We start from the raw sequence: 20,015 nt of genomic DNA, 5'->3' as shown, positions 1-20,015 counted from the left end.
GGCAATAATTCATAGCAAGGAGACAGTTCAGTAAGGATAACTAAACCATGGCTTTATAAAGGATAGGCCTGGTAGTTAAATATTGCTGGATATAAAGAATTGAAGTATTCTGAAAAAATGAGGGGTGTCGGGGTAGCTGTACAAATCAGAGACAATATAATGGCAGTAGAAAAAGGAACATAACTAACATTAAGATAGAAACAGGATCTGTATGGATTGAGATAAAAGATAAGGGATTGTTTAAGCTGACACAGGTATTCTATAGACTAATAGTGGAAGGAAAGTGGAGGAAGAAAAATGAAAGCAATTCTGTAAAATGAGTTTTAAAAAAAAAAAACAGCAAGAATCAGAACGGAAGTGTTCAACTACCCCCAAATAGAATGGCAAGAAGAGATAGATAAAGTGGAAAAAGAGATTGTAGTGGTGTTCAGGAGTCCTTTCTTACCCAGTATGTAAGCAGCCCAACCAGAGATCAATCACTGCTAGATCTAATAATGGGAAATTAAGCCTGGCAGATAAGAGAAGTAAGTGTCAGGAAACATCTATGCAATAGTGATCACGATATAATGAGGTTTAAATAATTATTGAGAAAGACAGAAGTAAGACCAAGGTAATAGTTTGGGGAAAAAGTTAATTTAGTGGAATGAGAAAGGAGCTGGGAAGGTAAACTGGAAAAAAATTACAGCAGCTGTGGGAAATATTTAAAAAGGTGAGCAATAGAGTTAAGGAGATGTATATAAAAGCAAAATACTGCAGATGCTGGAAATACTCGGGTCTGGCAGGATCTGTGGAGAGAGAACCAGAGTTAACGTTTCAGGTCAGTGACCCTTCATCAGAACTGACCTGAAACGTTAACTGTGCTTCTCTCTCCACAGATCCTGCCAGACCTGTTGAGTATTTCCAGCGTTGCTTGTTTTTATTAAGGAGACATATATTTCACTTAAAGACAAGAACCAGCAAATAATGCAGCGCCATAATGAATAAGAGAAGAGGGTAAAATTGAAACTAATTTGAAGTATTGTGTTCAATTCTGGCATCACACTTTAGGAGGGAGTGGGTGCAGAAGAGATTTATTAGAATGATGCCAAGGATGAGGGATTTCAGTTACGTGGAGAGACTGGAGAAGCTGGGCTTGTTCTTCTTGGAGCAGAAAAGGTTCAAAAAAATTTGATAGTGTTCAAAATCATGAATTGTTTGACGGAGTAAATAAAGAGAAACTGTTTTCCAGTGGGAGAAGGTTCAGTCACCAGAGGGCGCAGATTTAAGTTGATTTGCAAAAACCAGACGTGACACGAGGAAACCTTTTTCACACAGCGAGTTGTGACTTGGAATGCACTGCTTGAACATGTGGTGGAAGCAGATGCAATAACTAGCATTAAAAAGAGAATTGGATAATATGTGAAAGAAAGGAATTTGCAGGACTGTGGGGAAAGAGCAAGGTAGTGAGATTAATTAGATAGCTCTTCCAAAGAGCCAACACAGGCACAGTGGGCCAAATGGCCTCATTTTGTGCTGTATGGTTTATGATTCTATGTACTGAATTAGCCAACCTCTGGGATCTATGTTCTAATATATTTAATCACCCAACCCTGGGATCAATGTTCTAATGTACTGAAATGCCCATCCCTAGGCTCTGATTGGAGGTACAAAGTTTTGCCTCAACACTTAAATAGCTGATTTTTTTTGCAGGTGCAACTTGGTTACACACGCCGCTATTTATGCCAAAGAACAGGAAGTTGTATGAGGGTAATGATGGTGCCTATTTCATGGACCATAGTGGCATGCTGGTCATGTTGCCCCATGACCTTCGGGTAAGTTGTACGACATGCATTGACAATATTGGTCACCTATCATGCATGTCATGGGATTGGTTTTGGGGAGGCTGTCGGACAGCAGTCATACACCATGTTTGTTGTCTCCTGAACTAGTAGCGATTCAGCCTTTTCTCAGTTAGGTAAATGAAGTTGTATTAATGGGTGTTTTTCAGAGCAGTTGTCTGTAAATTATTTTGTCTGTATGTTGGAAATTTTTTTTTAAAGAAAAGATTCACTTTCAAAAAATGTTTTTTTTTAAATGAATAAAGTTAAGATTTTTAATTTGAAATTTAGCTACCCCGAAGCTAAGAGTCAATGTTGAGTATGTGTCTTTTTTCCCACTCCTTTTTCTTTAGGTGCCATTTGCAAGATTTGTGGCAAGAAACAACATCACCAGTTTAAAAAGGTGAGCAGAAGCAGTCACTGGCCACTGTAATAGAGTCATAGAGTCGTACAGCATAGAAACAGGCCCTTCGGACCACAGCTCCATGCCGACCATAATGCCTATCAATACTAATCCCACCCGCCTGCATTAATTCCATATCTCTCTAATCCTTGCTCATTCAAGTACCTGTCCAGATGCCTCTTAAATGTTGCTACTGTTCCTACCTCCACCACCACCTCTGGCAACTAATTCCAGATACCCACTATTCTTTGTGTGAAAAATTTACCCCTTTGATCCTCTTTAAAACTAGAGGGCATAGATTTAAGGTGAGAAGGAGGAGGTTTAGTCACCCCGACCATGGGAAGCAGACTCTGGCTATCAACCTTATCTATGCCTCTCGTAATTTTATATACCTCTATCATGTCCCCTCTCAGCCTCCTTCGCTCTAGGGCAAACAGACCCAGCCCATCCAATCTCTCTTTATAACTCAAGCCCTCCAAACCAGGCAACATCCTTGTGAATCTTTCCTGCACCCTCTCTAGCTTTAATCACATCTTTCCTGTAGTGCAGCCACCAGGACTGCACACAGTACTCCAAAAGCGGCCTAACCAACGTTATGTACAACTGTAATATGACGTCCCAACTCTTGTACTCAATGCCTCGGCCGATGAAGGCAAGCATGCCATACGCCTCCTTCACCACTCTGTCTACCTGTGTTGTCACCTTTAGGGAACTATGTACTTGCACCCCAAGGTCTCTCTGCTCAACAACACTTCCCAGGGCCCTGCCATTCACTGTATATGTCCTGCCTTGGTTTAACTTCCCAAAATGCATCACTTTGCACTTGTCTGCATTAAATTCCATTTGCCAATCCCTTGCCCACTTTCCCTGTTGATCTATATCCTGTTGTAACCTTAGACAACCTTCTTCACTGTCCACGATACCACCAATTTTGGTGTCATCTGCAAACTTCCTAATCATGCCCCCCTACATTCACATCCAAGTCATTAATGTATATGACAAACAACAAAGGGCCCAGCACCGATCCCTGCGGCACACCACTGGTCACCGGCCTCCAATCTGAAAAACAACCCTCAACTACCACCCTCAGCCTCCTATCACCAAGCCAATTTTGTATCCAATTGGCTAGCTCACTCTGGATCCCATGTGTTCGAACCTACTGCACCAGCCTACCATGTGGGACCTTGTCAAAGGCCTTGCTAAAGTCCATGTAGACAACGTCCATTGCCCTGCCCTCGTCGATCCTTTTGGTCACCTCCTCGAAAAACTCAATCAAATTCGTGAGACATGATTTCCCACACACAAAGCCATGCTGACTATCCCTAATCAGACCATGCCTTTCCAAATGCATATTAATCCTGTCTCAGAATTCCTTCCAATAACTTTCCCACCACTGATGTAAGGCTCACTGGCCTGTAGTTCCCTGGCTTATCCTTGCTGCCCTTCTTAAATAAAGGCAGAACATTAGCCATCCTCCAGTCTTCCGGTACCTCACCCGTGGCTAACGATGATACAAAAAATCTCTGCCAGGTCCCAGCAATCTCCTCCCTTGCTTCCCATAGCATCCGAGGATACACCTGGTCAGTCCGTGGGGATTTATCCACCTTAATGTGCTTCAAAACCTCCAACACCTCCTCCTTTGTAATGTTGATATGCTCCAGGATATCGCTGTTCCCTCCCTTGAACTCACGAGCTTCCATGACCACCTCCACGATAAATACAGACGAGAAGTATTCATTTAAGACCTCGCCCATTTCCTGTGGCTCCACACATAGATTACCACACTGATCCTTAAGGGAACCTACTCTCTCTCTAGCTACCCTTTTACTTTTAATATACTTCTAGAATCTTTTAGGATTCTTCTTTGTCTTATCTGCCAGGGAAATCTCATGGCCCCTTTTCACCCTCCAAATTTCCTTAAGTGTACTACTACATCCCCTATACTCCACAAGGGACTCACTTGATCCCAGCTGCCTATACCTGATATATGCCTCCTTCTTTGTCCTGACCAGACCCTCAATATCCCTCATCAACCAAGGTTCCCTAAACTTGCCAGCCTTGCCCTTCCATCTAACAGGAACATGCTGGCCCTGAACTCTTCCTATCTCCACTTTGAAAAGCCTCCCACTTGCCAGATGTTCCTTTACCTGTAAACAGCCTCTCCCATTCAACTTTTGAGAGTTCCTGACTGATGCCATCGAAATTAGCCTTCCCCCAATTTAGGACTTCAGCCTGAGGACCAGTCCTATCCTTTTCCATAACTATTTTGAAGCTAATAGAGTTATAGTCACTGGTCCCAAAGTGTTTCCCCACTGACACATCAATCACCTGCCCATCCTCATTTCCTAAGAGGAGGTAGAGTCTAGCCCCTTCTCTAGTAGGGCCATCCACATACTGCTTCAGAAAACTATCCTGGACACACTTAACAAATTCTTCCCCATCTGATCCCTTAGCACTAGGGCAGTCCCAGTCAATACTAGGGAAGTTAAAATTACCTACTATTACAACCCTATAATTCCTACAGCTATCTGTGATTTCCCTACATATATGCTCCTCCAATTCCCTCTGACTATTGGGGGGCCTATAGTATAATCCCATCAAAGTGATCACCCCTTTCTTATTTCTAAGTTTTACCCATGTGGCCTCGCTGGACGTTCCCCCCCGGGATATCCTCTCTAAGTACTGCCGTGATGTCCTCCCTAATAAATGGTGCAAACCCCCCTCCTCTCTTACCTCCACCTCTGTCACGCCGGAAGCATCGGTACCCCGGAACATTGAGCTGCCAGTCCTGCCCATCGCTCAACCACGTTTCCGTAATAGCTATAATATCACAATCCCATGTGCCGATCCATGCTGAGTTCATCTGCCTTACCTGTAAGGCTTCTTGCATTAAAATAAATGCAGTTTAGCCTACCAGACCTTCAACGCTCCCTGTCCTGCCCCTGCCTGGCCTGCCTACTGGACTTGCTTGCTTTAACCTCTACATTTGCCTCAACTATCTTATCGGAGAGACTACTACTTTGGGTCCCACCCCTCCCTGTCAGACTAGTTTAAACCCTCCCGAGTAGTACTAGCAAGCCCCCCTGCATGGATATTGATCCCCTTCCAGTTCAGATGCAACCCATCCCTCTTGTACAGGTCACCTCTGCACCAGAAGAGATCCCAATGGTCCAAGTAGCTGAAGTCCTCCCACCTACACCAGCTCTTTAACAACGCATTCATTTGTCTTATCCTCCTATTCCTACCCTCACTAGCACATGGCATAGGGAGTAATCCTGAGATTACAACCCTGGAGGTCCTGCTTTTTAACCTTCTGCCTAACTCCCTATATTTACTTTGCAGGACCTCATCTCTCTTCCTGACTATGTCGTTAGTACCAATATGGACCACAACCTATGGCTGCTCACCCTCCCCTTTCAGAATGTCCTGCGCAGTCAGGCATTGTATACCCGAGGTGAGAAGGTCATGTTAGTTTCACAGTGCTGAGTTGGCTGACCTCGGTCGTGGTGACACAGTTAGCCTCTGTACCATTTGAATTTAGAATTTAGAACATTACAGCGCAGTACAGGCCCTTCGGCCCTCGATGTTGCGCCGACCTGTGAAACCATCTGACCTACACTATTCCATTTTCATCCATATGTCTATCCAATGACCACTTAAATGCCCTTAAAGTTGGCGAGTCTACTACTGTTGCAGGCAGGGCGTTCCACGCCCCTACTACTCTCTGAGTAAAGAAACTACCTCTGACATCTGTCCTATATCTATCACCCCTCAACTTAAAGCTATGTCCCCTCGTGTTTGCCATCACCATCCGAGGAAAAAGACTCTCACTATCCACCCTATCTAACCCTCTGATTATCTTATATGTCTCTGTTAAGTCACCTCTCCTCCTCCTTCTCTCCAACGAAAACAACCTCAAGTCCCTCAGCCTTTCCTCGTAAAACCTTCCCTCCATACCAGGCAACATCCTAGTAAATCTCCTCTACACCCTTTCTAAAGCTTCCACATCAAAATTGACCAGCGTTTCTGCTGCTGATCACTATGATCCATGCTTGTGTAAGCTGGTGGTAGGATCAGGCTGAGGTGTGATGCACCCATTGTTAAATAATCTACTGGAATACACTGTCTAGGGTCACGTATGAAGTCACTGTCTCGAGGTACAGGGACCCTAATGAGGGTGGGGAGCTGCTGTGGAATGTGGGTGCGGAAGGGTGGTTGTGCCTTCAGGAGAATGGGGGAAAAACAATTAAAATATCTTGTTGGATCGGATCTATGGAAACACTGGGCTGTGGACTGAATTCCATTGCAGAGGTACAGCCTGATGGCGCATTGTCCACTTTTGACTGATCGGCTTTTCCTCTTGCTAACTGGCAGCTGGGTATGGTCTGATGCAGGTCCGAGGTCATTCAAATTTGAGTGAGGAGTGACCCTGCAATTCTACATACTGATTCTGTGATCCAGTCCCCAAAGACACATTGTACAGCGAGCTCGCCACTGGTATCAGACCCACCGGCCGTCCACGTCTCCGCTTTAAAGACGTCTGCAAACGCGGCATGAAATCCTGTGACATTGATCACAAGTCGTGGGAGTCAGGTGCCAGCGTTCGCCAGAGCTGGCGGGCAGCCATAAAGACAGGGCTAAAATGTGGCGAGTCGAAGAGACTTAGTAGTTGGCAGGAAAAAAGAAAGAGGCGCAAGGGGAGAGCCAGCTGTGCAACAGCCCCGACAAACAAATTTCTCTGCAGCACCTGTGGAAGAGCCTGTCACTCTATAATTGGCCTTTATAGCCACTCCAGGCACTGCTTCACAAACCACTGACCACCTCCAGGCGCGTATCCATTGTCTCTCGAGATAAGGAGGCCCAAAAGAAGATACAGTCCACCAGTGAGATAGGCCGCATGGTGCCAGGTGCTGGTGCGCATGATTTGTGTCTCAGCGTGTTTTAATTTTGGTGCCATAGCGAGGTCAGTTGAAGATGCTATTGCCCCATTCTGGAAAGGGTTGGCCAATGTCTCCATCCAGCTCAGGCGGGGAGTTGTGTGGATCAACAAAAATAGCAGCCAGTAATGCAGGTGAGCAAGTGCCCTGGCAGGATAACTCAGTTGGATCTGGGTTTGAACCTATCTCTGGACTGATGGCAGATGGAGTTTAATCCGGACAAATGTGAGGTAATGCATTTTGGAAGGTCTAATGCAGGTGGGAGGTATACAGTAAATGGCAGAATCCTTAGGAGTATTGACAGGCAGAGAGATCTGGACGTACGGGTCCACAGGTCACTGAAAGTGGCAACGCAGGTGGATAAGGTAGTCAAGAAGGCATATGGCATGCTTGCCTTCGTCGGTCGGGGCATAGAGTATAAAAATTGGCAAGTCATGTTGCAGCTGTACAGAACCTTAGTTAGGGCACACTTAGAATATTGCGTGCAATTCTGGTCACCACACTACCAGAAGGACGTGGAGGCTTTGGAGAGGGTACAGAGGAGGTTTACCAGGATGTTGCCTGGTCTGGAGGGCATTAGCTATGAGGAGAGGTTGGAAAAACTCGGATTGTTTTCACTGGAACGACGGAGGTGGAGGGGCGACATGATAGAAGTTTACAAAGTTATGAGCGGCATGGACAGAGTGGATAGTCAGAAGCTTTTTCCCAGGGTGGAAGAGTCAGTTACTAGGGGACATAGGTTTAAGGTGAGAGGGGCAAAGTTTCGAGGGGATGTGCGGGGCAAGTTCTTTACACGAAGGGTGGTGAGTGCCTGGAACTTGCTGCCAGGGGAGGTGGTGGAAGCAGATACGATAGTGACTTTTAAGAGACATCTTGACAAATATATGAAAAGGAAGGGAATAGAGGGATATGGGCCCCGGAAGTGCAGAAGGTTTTAGTTTCGGCAGGCATCAAGATCGGCTCAGGCTTGGAGGGCCGAATGGCCTGTTCCTGTGCTGTACTGTTCTTTGTTCTTTTTCTTTATTTCAGCAGCAGATTGGCTGTACTGTTCTTTGTTCTTGGATGGGATGAAAGTCTCTAGTTTTAAGGGTCTTATGAAAAATGGGTTTGGGCCATCCATGTGATTTGATCAGCCCAGTTCCTAATGGACATAAAACACTACTGAATAGTTCAGTTTGGCACAAATTGGTATTAAATTGGTAATCTTGGAGGCTATGGCTGTGACATGCAAGATAGCTATATCTCCTGATGCATTAGGATGCACTTCTGAGATTGAAGTAATGCAAATTGATGGGGCAGTATATCAAAGATATGCTGACCCTGACCCAGCGTGCTTAATTGGGGCAGTGTAGAGGGAACTTTATATCTAATTGTACTGTGCCCGAGTTGGGTGTGGTTGATGGCTATATGTACAGGCAATGTTGTTCTGCATCTAACATGCTAGAACTGACAGAGTGCTTGATAGAGGGAGCTTTACTTTGTATCTAACCCATTCTGTATTTGTTTGGGAGTATATGCTGGGGAAGTTTAGAAGGAACTTCACTCATGTTTGATATTAGCACTGAAAGTGTGGCACTCTATTTTATTTAGAAAGCTCTGCTGGGTTCCTTAAACTCAATTCCTCTGTTTTCTCCACCCTCACCTCCAACAACAAGTGCAAGGAATCATGGACTTCTTGTCACCAAGATTGAGACCAGCTGCCTCAGCCACTTCCCTCCCTTCCCCCTAGCCCACCAAGCTGAACTATTTCTAAGGCTCCCCCTGCCCTAACCCTGAACTTGTATTTTTCTCTAGTTTTTTCCTACCTCCCATGTGCTCTCTCTGAGCACATATTGTCCCTGAGACCCACCTCTCATGCTCTCTTGACTCTATTCCCCCAAAATTGCTGACCACCTTTCGTTTCTGGCTTCCATGTTAGCTGAGATTGTTAACGGGGTTCTGTCCTGAGGTTCTGTCCCTTTCTCCTTCAAATTTGCCATCACCACCCATCTCCTCAAAAAAAAATCCTTGACCACTCCGTCCTTGCAAACTACCGCCCATCTCCAACCTGCCTTTCCTCTCCCAAGTCCTTGAACATGTTGCCTGTCAAATTTGTGCCCATTTTTCTCGGAACTCCATGTTTGAATCCCTCCAATCAGGTTTTGCACCTCCCACAGTTCTGAAACAGCTCTTCAAAGTCATAAATGACATCCTATGGGACTGTTACAAAGGCAAACTAACCCTCCATGTCTTTCTCGACCTGTCTGCAGTTTTTGACACAGTTGATCACACCATCCTTCTCCAATGCCTTTCCGTCGTCATCTGGCTGGGTGGGACTGCTCTCACCTGGTTCCATTCTTATCCAGCTAATCATAGGCAGACAATTGCCATCAGTGGCTTATCTTCCCATTTCTGCACAGTTTCTGCTGGTGTCCCCCAAGGATCTATCCTTGGCCTCTTCCTACTTTTTTTAAAAATTCATTCATGGGATGTGGGCGTCGCTGGCCAGGCCAGCATTTATTGCCCATCCCTAATTGCCCTTGAGAAGGTGGTGGTGAGCTGCCTTCCTGAACCGCTGCAGTTCATTTGGGGTAGGTATACCCACAGTGCTGTTAGGAAGGGACTTCCAGGATTTTGACCCAGCGACAGTGAAGGAATGGCGATATAGTTCCAAGTCAGGATGGTGTGTGACTTAGAGGGGAACTTGCAGGTGGTGGTTTTCCCGTGCATTTGCTGCCCTTGTCCTTCTAGTTGGTAGAGGTCGCGGGTTTGGAAGGTGCTGTCTAAGGATCCTTGGTGCATTGCTGCAGTGCATCTTATAGATGGTACACACTGCTGCAGCTGTACGTCGGTGGTGGAGGGAGTGAATGTTTGTAGATGGGGTGCCAATCAAGCATGCTGCTTTGTCCTGGATGGTGTCGAGCTCCTTGAGTGTTGTTGGAGCTGCACCCATCCAGGCAAGTGGAGAGAATTCCATCACACTCCTGACTTGTGCCTTGTAGATGGTGGACAGGCTTTGGGGAGTCAGGAGGTGAGTTACTCGCCTCAGGATTCCTAGCCTCTGACCTGCTCTTGTAGCCACGGTATTTATATGGCTACTCCAGTTCAGTTTCTGGTCAATGGTAACCCTTACGGTGTTGATAGTGGGGGATTCAGCGATCGTAATGCCATTGAATGTCAAAGGGAGATGGTTAGATTCTCTCTTGTTGGAGATGGTCATTGCCTGGCACTTATGTGGCGCAAATGTTACTTGCCACTTATCAGCCCAAGCCTGGATATTGTCCAGGACTTGCTGCATTTCCACATGGACTGCTTCAGTATCTGAGGAGTCACGAATGGTGCTGAACATTGTGCAATCATCAGCGAACATCCCCACTTCTGACCTTATGATTGGAGGATGGTCATTGATGAAGCCGCTGAAGATGGTTGGGCCTAGGACACTACCCTGAGGAACTCCTGCAGTGATGTCCTGGAGCTCAGATGATTGACCTCCAACAACCACAACCATCTTCCTTTGCGCTAGGTATGACTCCAGCCAACGGAGGGTTTTCCCCCTGATTCTCATTGTCCTCAGTTTTGCTCTCACTCCATGATACCATACTCTGTCAAATGCTGCCTTGATGTCAAGGGCAGTCACTCTCACCTCACCTCTTGAGTTCAGCTCTTTTGATCATGTTTGAACCAAGGCTGTAATGAGGTCAGGAGCTGAGTGGCCCTGGCGGAACCCAAACTGAGTGTCACTGAGCAGGTTATTGCTAAGCAAGTGCCGCTTGATGGCACTGTTGATGACACCTTTCATCACTTTACTGATGATTGAGAGTAGGCTGATGGGGCGGTAATTGGCTGGGTTGGACTTATCCTGCTTTTTGTGTACAGGACATACAGGGGCAATTTTCCACATTGCAGGGTAGATGCCAGTGTTGTAGCTGTACTGGAACAGCTTGGCTAGGGGCGCGGCAAATTCTGGAGCACTCAGTAGTATTGCCGGAATATTGTCAGGGCCCATAGCTTTTGTAGTATCCAGTGCCTTCAGTCGTTTCTTGATATCACGTGGAGTGAATCGATTTGGCTGAAGTCTGGCATCTGTGATGCTGGGGACTTCAGGAGGAGGCCAAGATGAATCATCAACTCGGCACTTCTGGCTGAAGATTGTTGCAAATGCTTCAGCCTTATCTTTCGCACTGATGTGCTGCGCTCGCCCATCATTGAGGATGGGGATATTTGTGGAGCCACCACCTCCAGTTAGTTGTTTAATTGTCCACCACCATTCACGGCTGGATGTGGCAGGACTGCAGAGCTTAGGTCTGATCCGTTGGTTAGTGGATCGCTTAGCTCTGTCTATCGCATGCTGCTTACACAGTTTGACACACAGTCCTGTGTTGTAGCTTCACCAGGTTGGCACCTCATTTTGAGGTATGCCTGGTGCTGCTCCTGGCATGTCCTCCTGCACTCTTCTTTGAACCAGGGTTGGTCTCCTGGCTTGATGGTAATGGTAGAGTGGGGGATATGCCGGGCCATGTGGTTACAGATTGTGTTTGAGTATAATTCTGCTGCTGCTGATGGCCCACAACACCTCATGGATGCCCAGTTTTGCATTACTGGATCTGTTCGAAATCTATGCCATTTAGCACGGTGATAGTGCCACACAACACGATGGACGGTATCCTCAATGTGAAGGCGGGACTTCGTCTCCACAAGGACTGTGCAGTGGTCACTCCTACCAATACTATCATGGACAGATGCATCTGCGGCAGGTAGATTGGTGAGGACAAGGTCAAGTATGTTTTCCCCTCTTGTTGGTTCCCTCACCACCTGCCGCATATCCAGACTAGCAGATATGTCCTTTTGGGCTCGGTCAGTAGTGGTGCTACCGAGCCACTCTTGATGATGGACATTGAAGTCCCACACCCAGAGTACATTTTGTGCCCCCGCCACCCTCTCATTTACAAGCTGCTGCTTGGCAACATCATCTGAAAAGGTCAGTGTCTACATGAATGCTGATGACACCCACCTTTACCTCCACGTCACCACTTTCTACTCTCCTACTGTTGCTAAGTACTGATGAGCAGAAATTTCCCTCGATTAAATATTGGGAAGATTAAGCCATTGTCTTCGGTACCCTCCACAATCTCTGCTCCCTTGCCACCAACTCTGTTCCTCTCGCACCTGTCTGAGGCTGAATCAGACTGTTTGCAACCTCTGTGCCATATTTGACCACGAGATGGGCTTTCAGCCACATATCCATGTTGTCACTAAGACTGTCTATTTCCGCCTCGAACATCAAACATAAAAAAAGCGTAGGAGCAGTGGTAGGTCATTTGGCCCCTCGAGCCTGCTCCGTCATTCAATAAGATCATGGCTGATCTGATTATGGCCTCAACTCCGCTTTCCTGCCTGCCACCCCCACCCCCCCCCCCCCCACCGATAACCCTTGACTCCCTTGTACTTCAAAAATCTGTCGAACTCAGCCTTGAATATATTCAATGACCTAGCCTCCACTAGCATCGCCTGACTCTGCCCCAACTCTGTTCTTTTGCTGCTGAAACCCTCATTCATGGCTTTGTTACCTTCAGACTTGACTTTTCTCATACACTCCTGGCCACCCTCCCGCATTCTACCTTCGGTAAACTTGATGTCATCCAAAACTCTACTGCCTGTGTCCTCTCTCACACCAAATCCTGTTCACCCATCACCTCTGTGCTCGCTAACCTGCACTGGCTCCCAGTTAAGCAACCGGTTTAAAAACATTTTCATCCTTGTTTTCCAATCCCTTCATGGCTTCTCCGCTCCCTGTGATCTCCTCAAGCCCTGCAACCCTTCGAGATACCTGCACTCCTCTTGTTGTGGCCTCTTGAGCATCCCAGATTTTAATGGCTCTGCCATTGGTGGCCGTGCCTTCAGTTCCCTAGGCTCTAAGCTCTGGAATTGCCTCCCAAAACCTCCCTGCCTCTCCACCTCGCTTTCCTCATTTAAGACTCTCATTAAAACCTATCTCTTTGACCAAATTTTTGGTCATCTGCCTTAGTGTGGCTCATTGTCATATTTTGTTTTTTTACGCCTCTGTGAAGCGCCTTGAATGTTTTATTACTTTATAGGCATGATACTGTTGAAGGGTCACTGACCTGAAACGTTAACTCTGCTTCTCTTTTCACAGATGCTGCCAGACTTGCTGAGTGGTTCCAGCATTTGTTGTTTTTATTTTATATTATATATTATATAAATACAAGTTGTTGTTGTAGTTGTTAACCCTATCTGATCCTTATTCGCAAGGTACTGCATTGAGCGAGTTTTCAGACCTCGAAAGCTGGACCGCTGTCACCCTCGAGAATTCTTGGAATGTGCATTTGACATTGTCACGCCAATCACAAGCAACCTGCTGCCAGATGCTGAGGTGATCTACACCATTGCTGAAATTATTCAGGAATTTACTGTACTTCAGGTGAGGAGTCAGTCCATAGTTGGTTCACCTGTTCCAATCCAATACAGTACTTTTATCTCCAGGAGTGAAGATTTTGCAGTTCAGATTCACAGTATATAGTTGCATCTATATGACAGGGATATTACCCATGATATATTTGGGTTTAGCCTCACACCTCAACTGCCCAGTATCTAGGTAAATGTAGCAAGACCTAGGGTCAAAGAGATAACTCTTGTCCCTGAATTTTGCTCACTGTGATCTCCAGCATTAACCTTTATTGGCTTTCTAAGAAAAAGGTTAACTGGAATTCTCTACCCCAGAGGGATATGGGGCCTCAGTTATTGAGTATATTCAAGACAGAGATTGATAGATTTCTAGATATTAAAGACATCAAGTGTGGGGAAATGGTGTTTAGGTAGATCAGCCATGATCTAATTGAATGGTGGAGCAGGCTGAAGGGGCTGAATGGCCTATTCCTGCTCCTATTTCCATTATTTCTATGATTATTTGTTTGTGGGAGATTGCTGTACACAACCTCCTGCTGAATTTGTCTACGTTACGACAGTGACTACACTTTATTGGCTGTGAAGCGCTTTGGGACATCCTGATGATGTGAATGGCATTATATACATGCATCTTATTTTTCTCCACCTCCCCACTTTCTCCTGTTTGAGCAGAGGAAAGATCCTTTGCTAACGCTGATCTCTGCAATGTACAATTATACTGAAATGGATTGTCTATGGATTTTCAGAAGCCTTTTGATAAAGTCCCCCACAGGAAGTTGGTTAGCAAAATTAAAGCACATGGGATAGGAGGTAATATACTGGCATGGATTAAGGATTGGTTAACAGGCAGAAAGCAGAGAGTAGGAATAAACGGGTCATTCTCGCATTGGCAGGCTGTGACTAGTGGGGTACAGCAGGGTAAAGGGTCTGCAAATGAAACCTGACCCGAGCCCGACAGACCCACATCCGATCCGATCCCGACCCGAGTCCTTTCATTTTTCCCGCACCCGACCATCAGTTAACCTAGCTTCTGTTTTTCAATTTGTTGCTTATCTGCACAAGCTTAAAAAAAACTGTAACTAAACTGAATACTGAGATACAGACTACTAGGCTAGATGGGATTGAGGTTCACAAGGAGGAGGTGTTAGCAATTTTGGAAAGTGTGAAAATAGATAAGTCCCCTGGGCCAGATGGGATTTATCCTAGGATTCTCTGGGAAGCCAGGGAGGAGATTGCAGAGCCCTTGACCTTGATCTTTATGTCGTCATTGCCGACAGGAATAGTGCCGGAAGACTGGAGGATAGCAAATGTTGTCCCCTTGTTCAAGAAGGGGAGTAGAGACAGCCCTGGTAATTATAGACCTGTGAGCCTTACTTCGGTTGTGGGTAAAATGTTGGAAAAGGTTATAAGAGATAGGATTTATAATCATCTTGAAAAGAATAAGTTCATTAGCGATAGTCAGCACGGTTTTGTGAAGGGTAGGTCGTGCCTCACAAACCTTATTGAGTTTTTCGAGAAGGTGACCAAACAGGTGGATGAGGGTAAAGCCGTGGATGTGGTGTATATGGATTTCAGTAAGGCGTTTGATAAGGTTCCCCACGGTAGGCTATTGCAGAAAATACGGAAGTATGGGATTGAAGGTGATTTAAATCAGAAATTGGCTAGCTGAAAGAAGACAGAGGGTGGTGGTTGATGGCAAATGTTCATCCTGGAGTTTAGTTACTATGGTGTACCGCAAGGAACTGTTTTGGGGCCACTGCTGTTTGTCATTTTTATAAATGACCTGAATGAGGGTGTAGAAGGGTGGGTTAGTAAATTTGCGGATGACACAAAGGTCGGTGGAGTTGTGGATAGTGCCGAAGGATGTTGTAGGTTACAGAGGGACATAGATAGGCTGCAGAGCTGGGCTGAGAGATGGCAAATGGAGTTTAATGCGGAAAAGTGTGAGGTGATTCACTTTGGAAGGAGTAACAGGAATGCAGAGTACTGAGCTAATTGGAAGATTCTTGGTAGTGTAGATGAGCAGAGAGATCTTGGTGTCCAGGTACATAAATCCCTGAAAGTTGCCACCCAGGTTAATAGGGCTGTTAAGAAGGCATATGGTGTGTTAGCTTTTATTAGTAGGGGGATCGAGTTTCGGAGCCACGAGGTCATGCTGCAGCTGTACAAAACTCTGGTGCGGCCGCACCTGGAGTATTGCGTGCAGTTCTGGTCACCGCATTATAGGAAGGATGTGGAAGCTTTAGAAAGGGTGTAGAGGAGATTTACTAGGATGTTGCCTGGTATGGAGGGAAGGTCTTACGAGGAAAGGCTGAGGGACTTGAGGTTGTTTTCGTTAGAGAGAAGGAGGAGGAGAGGTGACTTAATAGAGACATATAAGATAATCAGAGGGTTAGATAGGGTGGATAGTGAGAGTCTTTTTCCTCGGATGGTGATGGCAAACACGAGGGGACATAGCTTTAAGTTGAGGGGTGATAGATATAGGACAGATGTCAGAGGTAGTTTCTTTACTCAGAGAGTAGTAGGGGCGTGGAACGCCCTGCCTGCAACAGTAGTAGACTCGCCAACTTTAAGGGCATTTAAGTGGTCATTGGATAGACATATGGATGAAAATGGAATAGTGTAGGTCAGATGGTTTCACAGGTCGGCGCAACATCGAGGGCCAAAGGGCCTGTACTGCGCTGTAATGTTCTAAATTCTAAACCTTTCAAGTCCACAAAGTACATTAACATTGGAGCCACGTACTGGAGGCGGTGATAGAGTGTGTCCGACCCAGCCCGACCCGACCCCGAATGCCGGACTCGGAAGAGTGACCCGACCCGAACCCGGCACATGTTGTCGGGTCCCGTCAGGGTCGGGTAACCATGCTGTACCACAGGGATAAGTGCTTGGGCCCCAGCTGTTCACAATATATATGTCAATGATTTGGATGTGGGCACCAAATGTAATATTTCCAAGTTCGCAGATGACACAAAACTAGGTGGGAATGTGTGTTGTGAGCAAGATACAAAGTGGCTTCAAGGGGATTTGGACAGACTTAGTGAGTGGGCAAGAACGTGGTAGATGGAATATAATGTGGAAAAATGTGAGGTTATCCACTTTGGTAGGAGGAACAGATGTACAGAGTATTTCTTAAATGGGAAGATATTAGAAAGTGTAGATGTACAAGGGGACCTGGGTATCCTTGTCAATAAGTCACTGAAAGCTAACATACATGTGCAGCAAGCAATTAAGAAGGCTAATGGTATGTTGGCCTTTATTGCAAGAGGATTTGCATACAGGAGTAGTGAAGTCTTGCTTCAATTGTATAGAACCTTGGTTAGACCGCACCTGGAGTACTGTGTGCAGTTTTGGTCCCCTTACCTTAGGAAGGATATTATTGTCATACAGGGAGTGCAACGAAGGTTCACCAGATTTGTTCCGGGGATGGCGGGACTTTCCTATGAAGAGATTGTGGAAACTGGGCCAGTATTTACCAGAGTTTCGAAGAATGTGAAGTGATCTTGTTGAAACCTACAAAATACTTAAAGGGATAAACAGGGTAGATGCAGGTAAGATGTTTCCCCTGGTTGGGGAGTCTAGAATCAGGGGACACAATTTCAAAATAAGGGTGAAACACTTAGGACTGAGATGAGGAGAAATTTCTTTACTCAGTGGGTTGTGAATCTTTGGAATTCTCTATCCCAGAGGGCTGTGGAAACTCAGTCATTGAGCATGTTTAAAGCAAAGATTGACAGATTTCTAAATACAAATGACATAAGGGGATATGAGGATACTGTGGGGTAAAAAGGCATTGAAGTGGATGATCAGCCATGATCATATTGAATGGCGGGGCAGACTCGATGGGCTGAATGGCCTACTCCTGCTCTTATGTTTCTATGAGCACAGTAAGAGTAAGGTTATTAACATGGCTGAGGCCGCTACTGGTTTCATAAGTATAATATTAGCAACTGAAGCTGAATTGGTGAGCTTGACTTTTTTAATGGGCTGTCAATAATTAAGCAATGCAAACTGCTAACAGTGAAATTCCTGGGTAACTTGGAGTGACATACCGTGGAGATGTAGGATCGAAACTGATCTCATGTATTGAAGTAAAAGCAAAATACTGCAGATGCTAGAAATCTGAAATAAAAACAGAAAATGTTGGAAATACGAATTAGGAGCAGGAGTAGGCCACTCGGCCCTTCGAGCCTGCTTCGCCATTCAATAAGTTCATAGCTGAACCGATTACTCCACATTTACAGCTACCCCAGAAATTCTTCCACCTCCTTGCTTATCAAGAATCTATCTACCTCTGCCTTAAAAATATTCCAAAACTCTGCTTCCACTGCCTTTTGAGGAAGAGAATTCCAAAGACTCATGACCCTCAGAGAAAAGATTTCTCCTCATCTGTCTTAAATGGGCGACCCCTTATTTTTGAACAGTGACTCCTAGTTCTAGATTCTCCCACAAGGGGAAACATCCTTTCCACATCCACCCTGTCAAGATCCCTCAGGATCTTATCTGTTTCAATCAAGTCGCCTCTTACTGTTCTAAATTCCAGCAGGTACAAGCCTAGCCTGTCCCATCTTTCTTCCTAAGACAGTCCGCCCATTCCTGGTATTAGTCTAGTAAACCTTCTCTGTACTGCCTCCAACGCATTTAGATTCTTCCTTAAATAAGGAGACCAATACTGTACACAGTACTCCAGATGTGATCTCACCAATGCCCTGTAGAGCTGAACCATAACCTCCTTCCTTTTCATAGAGTCGTAGAGTTATACAGCACAGAAATAGGCCCTTCGGCCCATCATGTCCATGCCGGTTATCAAGCATCTATCTATTCTAATCCCATTTTCCAGCACTTGGTCCGTAGCCTTGTATGCTAAGGCGTTTCAAGTGCTCATCTAAATACTACTTAAATGTTGTGAGGGTTCCTACCTCTACCACCCCTTCAGACAATGTGTTCCAGATTCCGACCGCCCTCTGGGTGAAGAAATTTTTCCTCAAATCCTCTGTAAACCTCCTGCCCCTTATCTTAAATCTATGCCCCCTGGTTATTGACTCCTCCACTAAGGGAAATAGTTTCTTCCTATCTACCCTATCTATGCCCCTCATAATTTCGTATACCTCAATCAGGTCCCCCCTCAACCTTCTCTGCTCTAAGGAAAACAACTGTAGCCTATCCAGTGTCTCTTCATAGCTGAAATGCTCCAGCCCAGGCAACATCCTGGTGAATCTCCTCTGTACCCTCTCCAGTGCAATCACATCCTTCCTATAGTGTGGTGCCCAGAACTGTACACAGTACTCCAGCTGTGGCGTAACTTGCGTTTTATACAGCTCCATCATAACCTCCCTGCTGTTATATTCTGTGCCTCGGCTAATAAAGGCAAGTATCCCATATACCTTCCTAACCACCTTATCTACCTGGGGAGCTGCCTTCAGTGATCTATGGACAAGTACACCAAGGTCCCTCTGACCCTCTGTACATCCTAGGGTCCTACCATCCATTGTATATTCCTTGCCTTGTTAGTCCTCCCAAAATGCATCGCCTCTTCTCAGGATTAAATTCCATTTGCCACTGCTCTGCCCATCTTTCCAGTCCATCTATATCGTCCTGTAATCTAAGGCTTTCCTCCTCACTATCTACGACACCACCAATGTTCGTGTCATCTCCGTACCTACTGATCATACCTCCTATATTCTCGTCTAAATCATTAATGTACACTGCAAACAGTAAGGGTCCCAGCATTGATCCCTGCGGTACACCACTGGTCACAGGCCTCCACTCGCAAAAACAACCCTCGACCATCACCCTCTGCCTCCTGCCACTACTCCAATTTTGTATTCAATTCCCGTCGCGTTAAACTATAACGTTTTGTTAGCTTTGTTAATTACGTGCTGTACCTGCATACTAACCATTTCCAATTCATGCACTAGGACAGCCAGATCCCTCTGCATCTCAGCAGACCTGAAACGTCAACTGTGCTTCTCTCGCCACAGAAGCTGCCAGACCTGCTGAGTATTTTCAGCACTTTCTGGTTTTATTTCTGATTTCCAGCATCTGAGGTATTTTTTATTTCATGTATTGAAGTACCTGATCTTAGCTAGATCAGGGAGAAGTATCCCATGGGCACTGTGTCGCTACACTTGCTATGCTGTCGCTTACATCCTAGCAACCATTGTTAATGAGAAGGACGTAAAGCTGCGAGCACCAGCATGCACTGCTTTTGTCAGAGTCAGTGCTTTAAATGGACTCTTGGGATCATTCAAACTTATGGCCTCCATTGCTTTAAATGGAGCTTCTCCCCAACAAGCATGTAAGTTTTAAAAAAAAACAATTAAAATGGCAATACTGTGTGACAACTTGCTTTTGCAATATAAAGCAGGAAAGAACATGATGTGTAAAATAGTCCCAATTGAATTTTCTTTCCCCTTTAAGATCAGTGTATTTTTAGGGATTGCACCGTGGTTGTCA

The 20,015-nt window shown here is 45.6% G+C and overlaps 1 protein-coding gene across 4 annotated transcripts in view; it reads left to right on the top strand.

Moving 5' to 3' along the window:
* Window positions 1–20,015, top strand: part of eif2ak4 (eukaryotic translation initiation factor 2 alpha kinase 4) — a 183,289-nt gene that overhangs the window by 113,277 nt on the left and 49,997 nt on the right. For all 4 annotated transcript variants that reach the window (XR_010975749.1, XM_068039692.1, XM_068039691.1 and 1 more), the window contains 3 exons: window positions 1,690–1,811; window positions 2,171–2,220; window positions 13,407–13,575. Coding sequence is in view for 3 of the 4 variants with exons in the window: in XM_068039692.1 (XP_067895793.1) it covers window positions 1,690–1,811; window positions 2,171–2,220; window positions 13,407–13,575 (341 nt within the window). In the remaining variant the exon portion in view is untranslated. The remainder of the gene's footprint in view (window positions 1–1,689; window positions 1,812–2,170; window positions 2,221–13,406; window positions 13,576–20,015) is intronic.

This window comes from Heterodontus francisci, chromosome 9 (genome assembly GCF_036365525.1).
Source record: "Heterodontus francisci isolate sHetFra1 chromosome 9, sHetFra1.hap1, whole genome shotgun sequence".
Lineage (NCBI taxonomy): Eukaryota > Metazoa > Chordata > Chondrichthyes > Heterodontiformes > Heterodontidae > Heterodontus > Heterodontus francisci.
The sequence above is the reverse complement of the archived record's forward strand: the minus strand, read 5'-3'. Positions and strand labels throughout refer to the sequence as shown.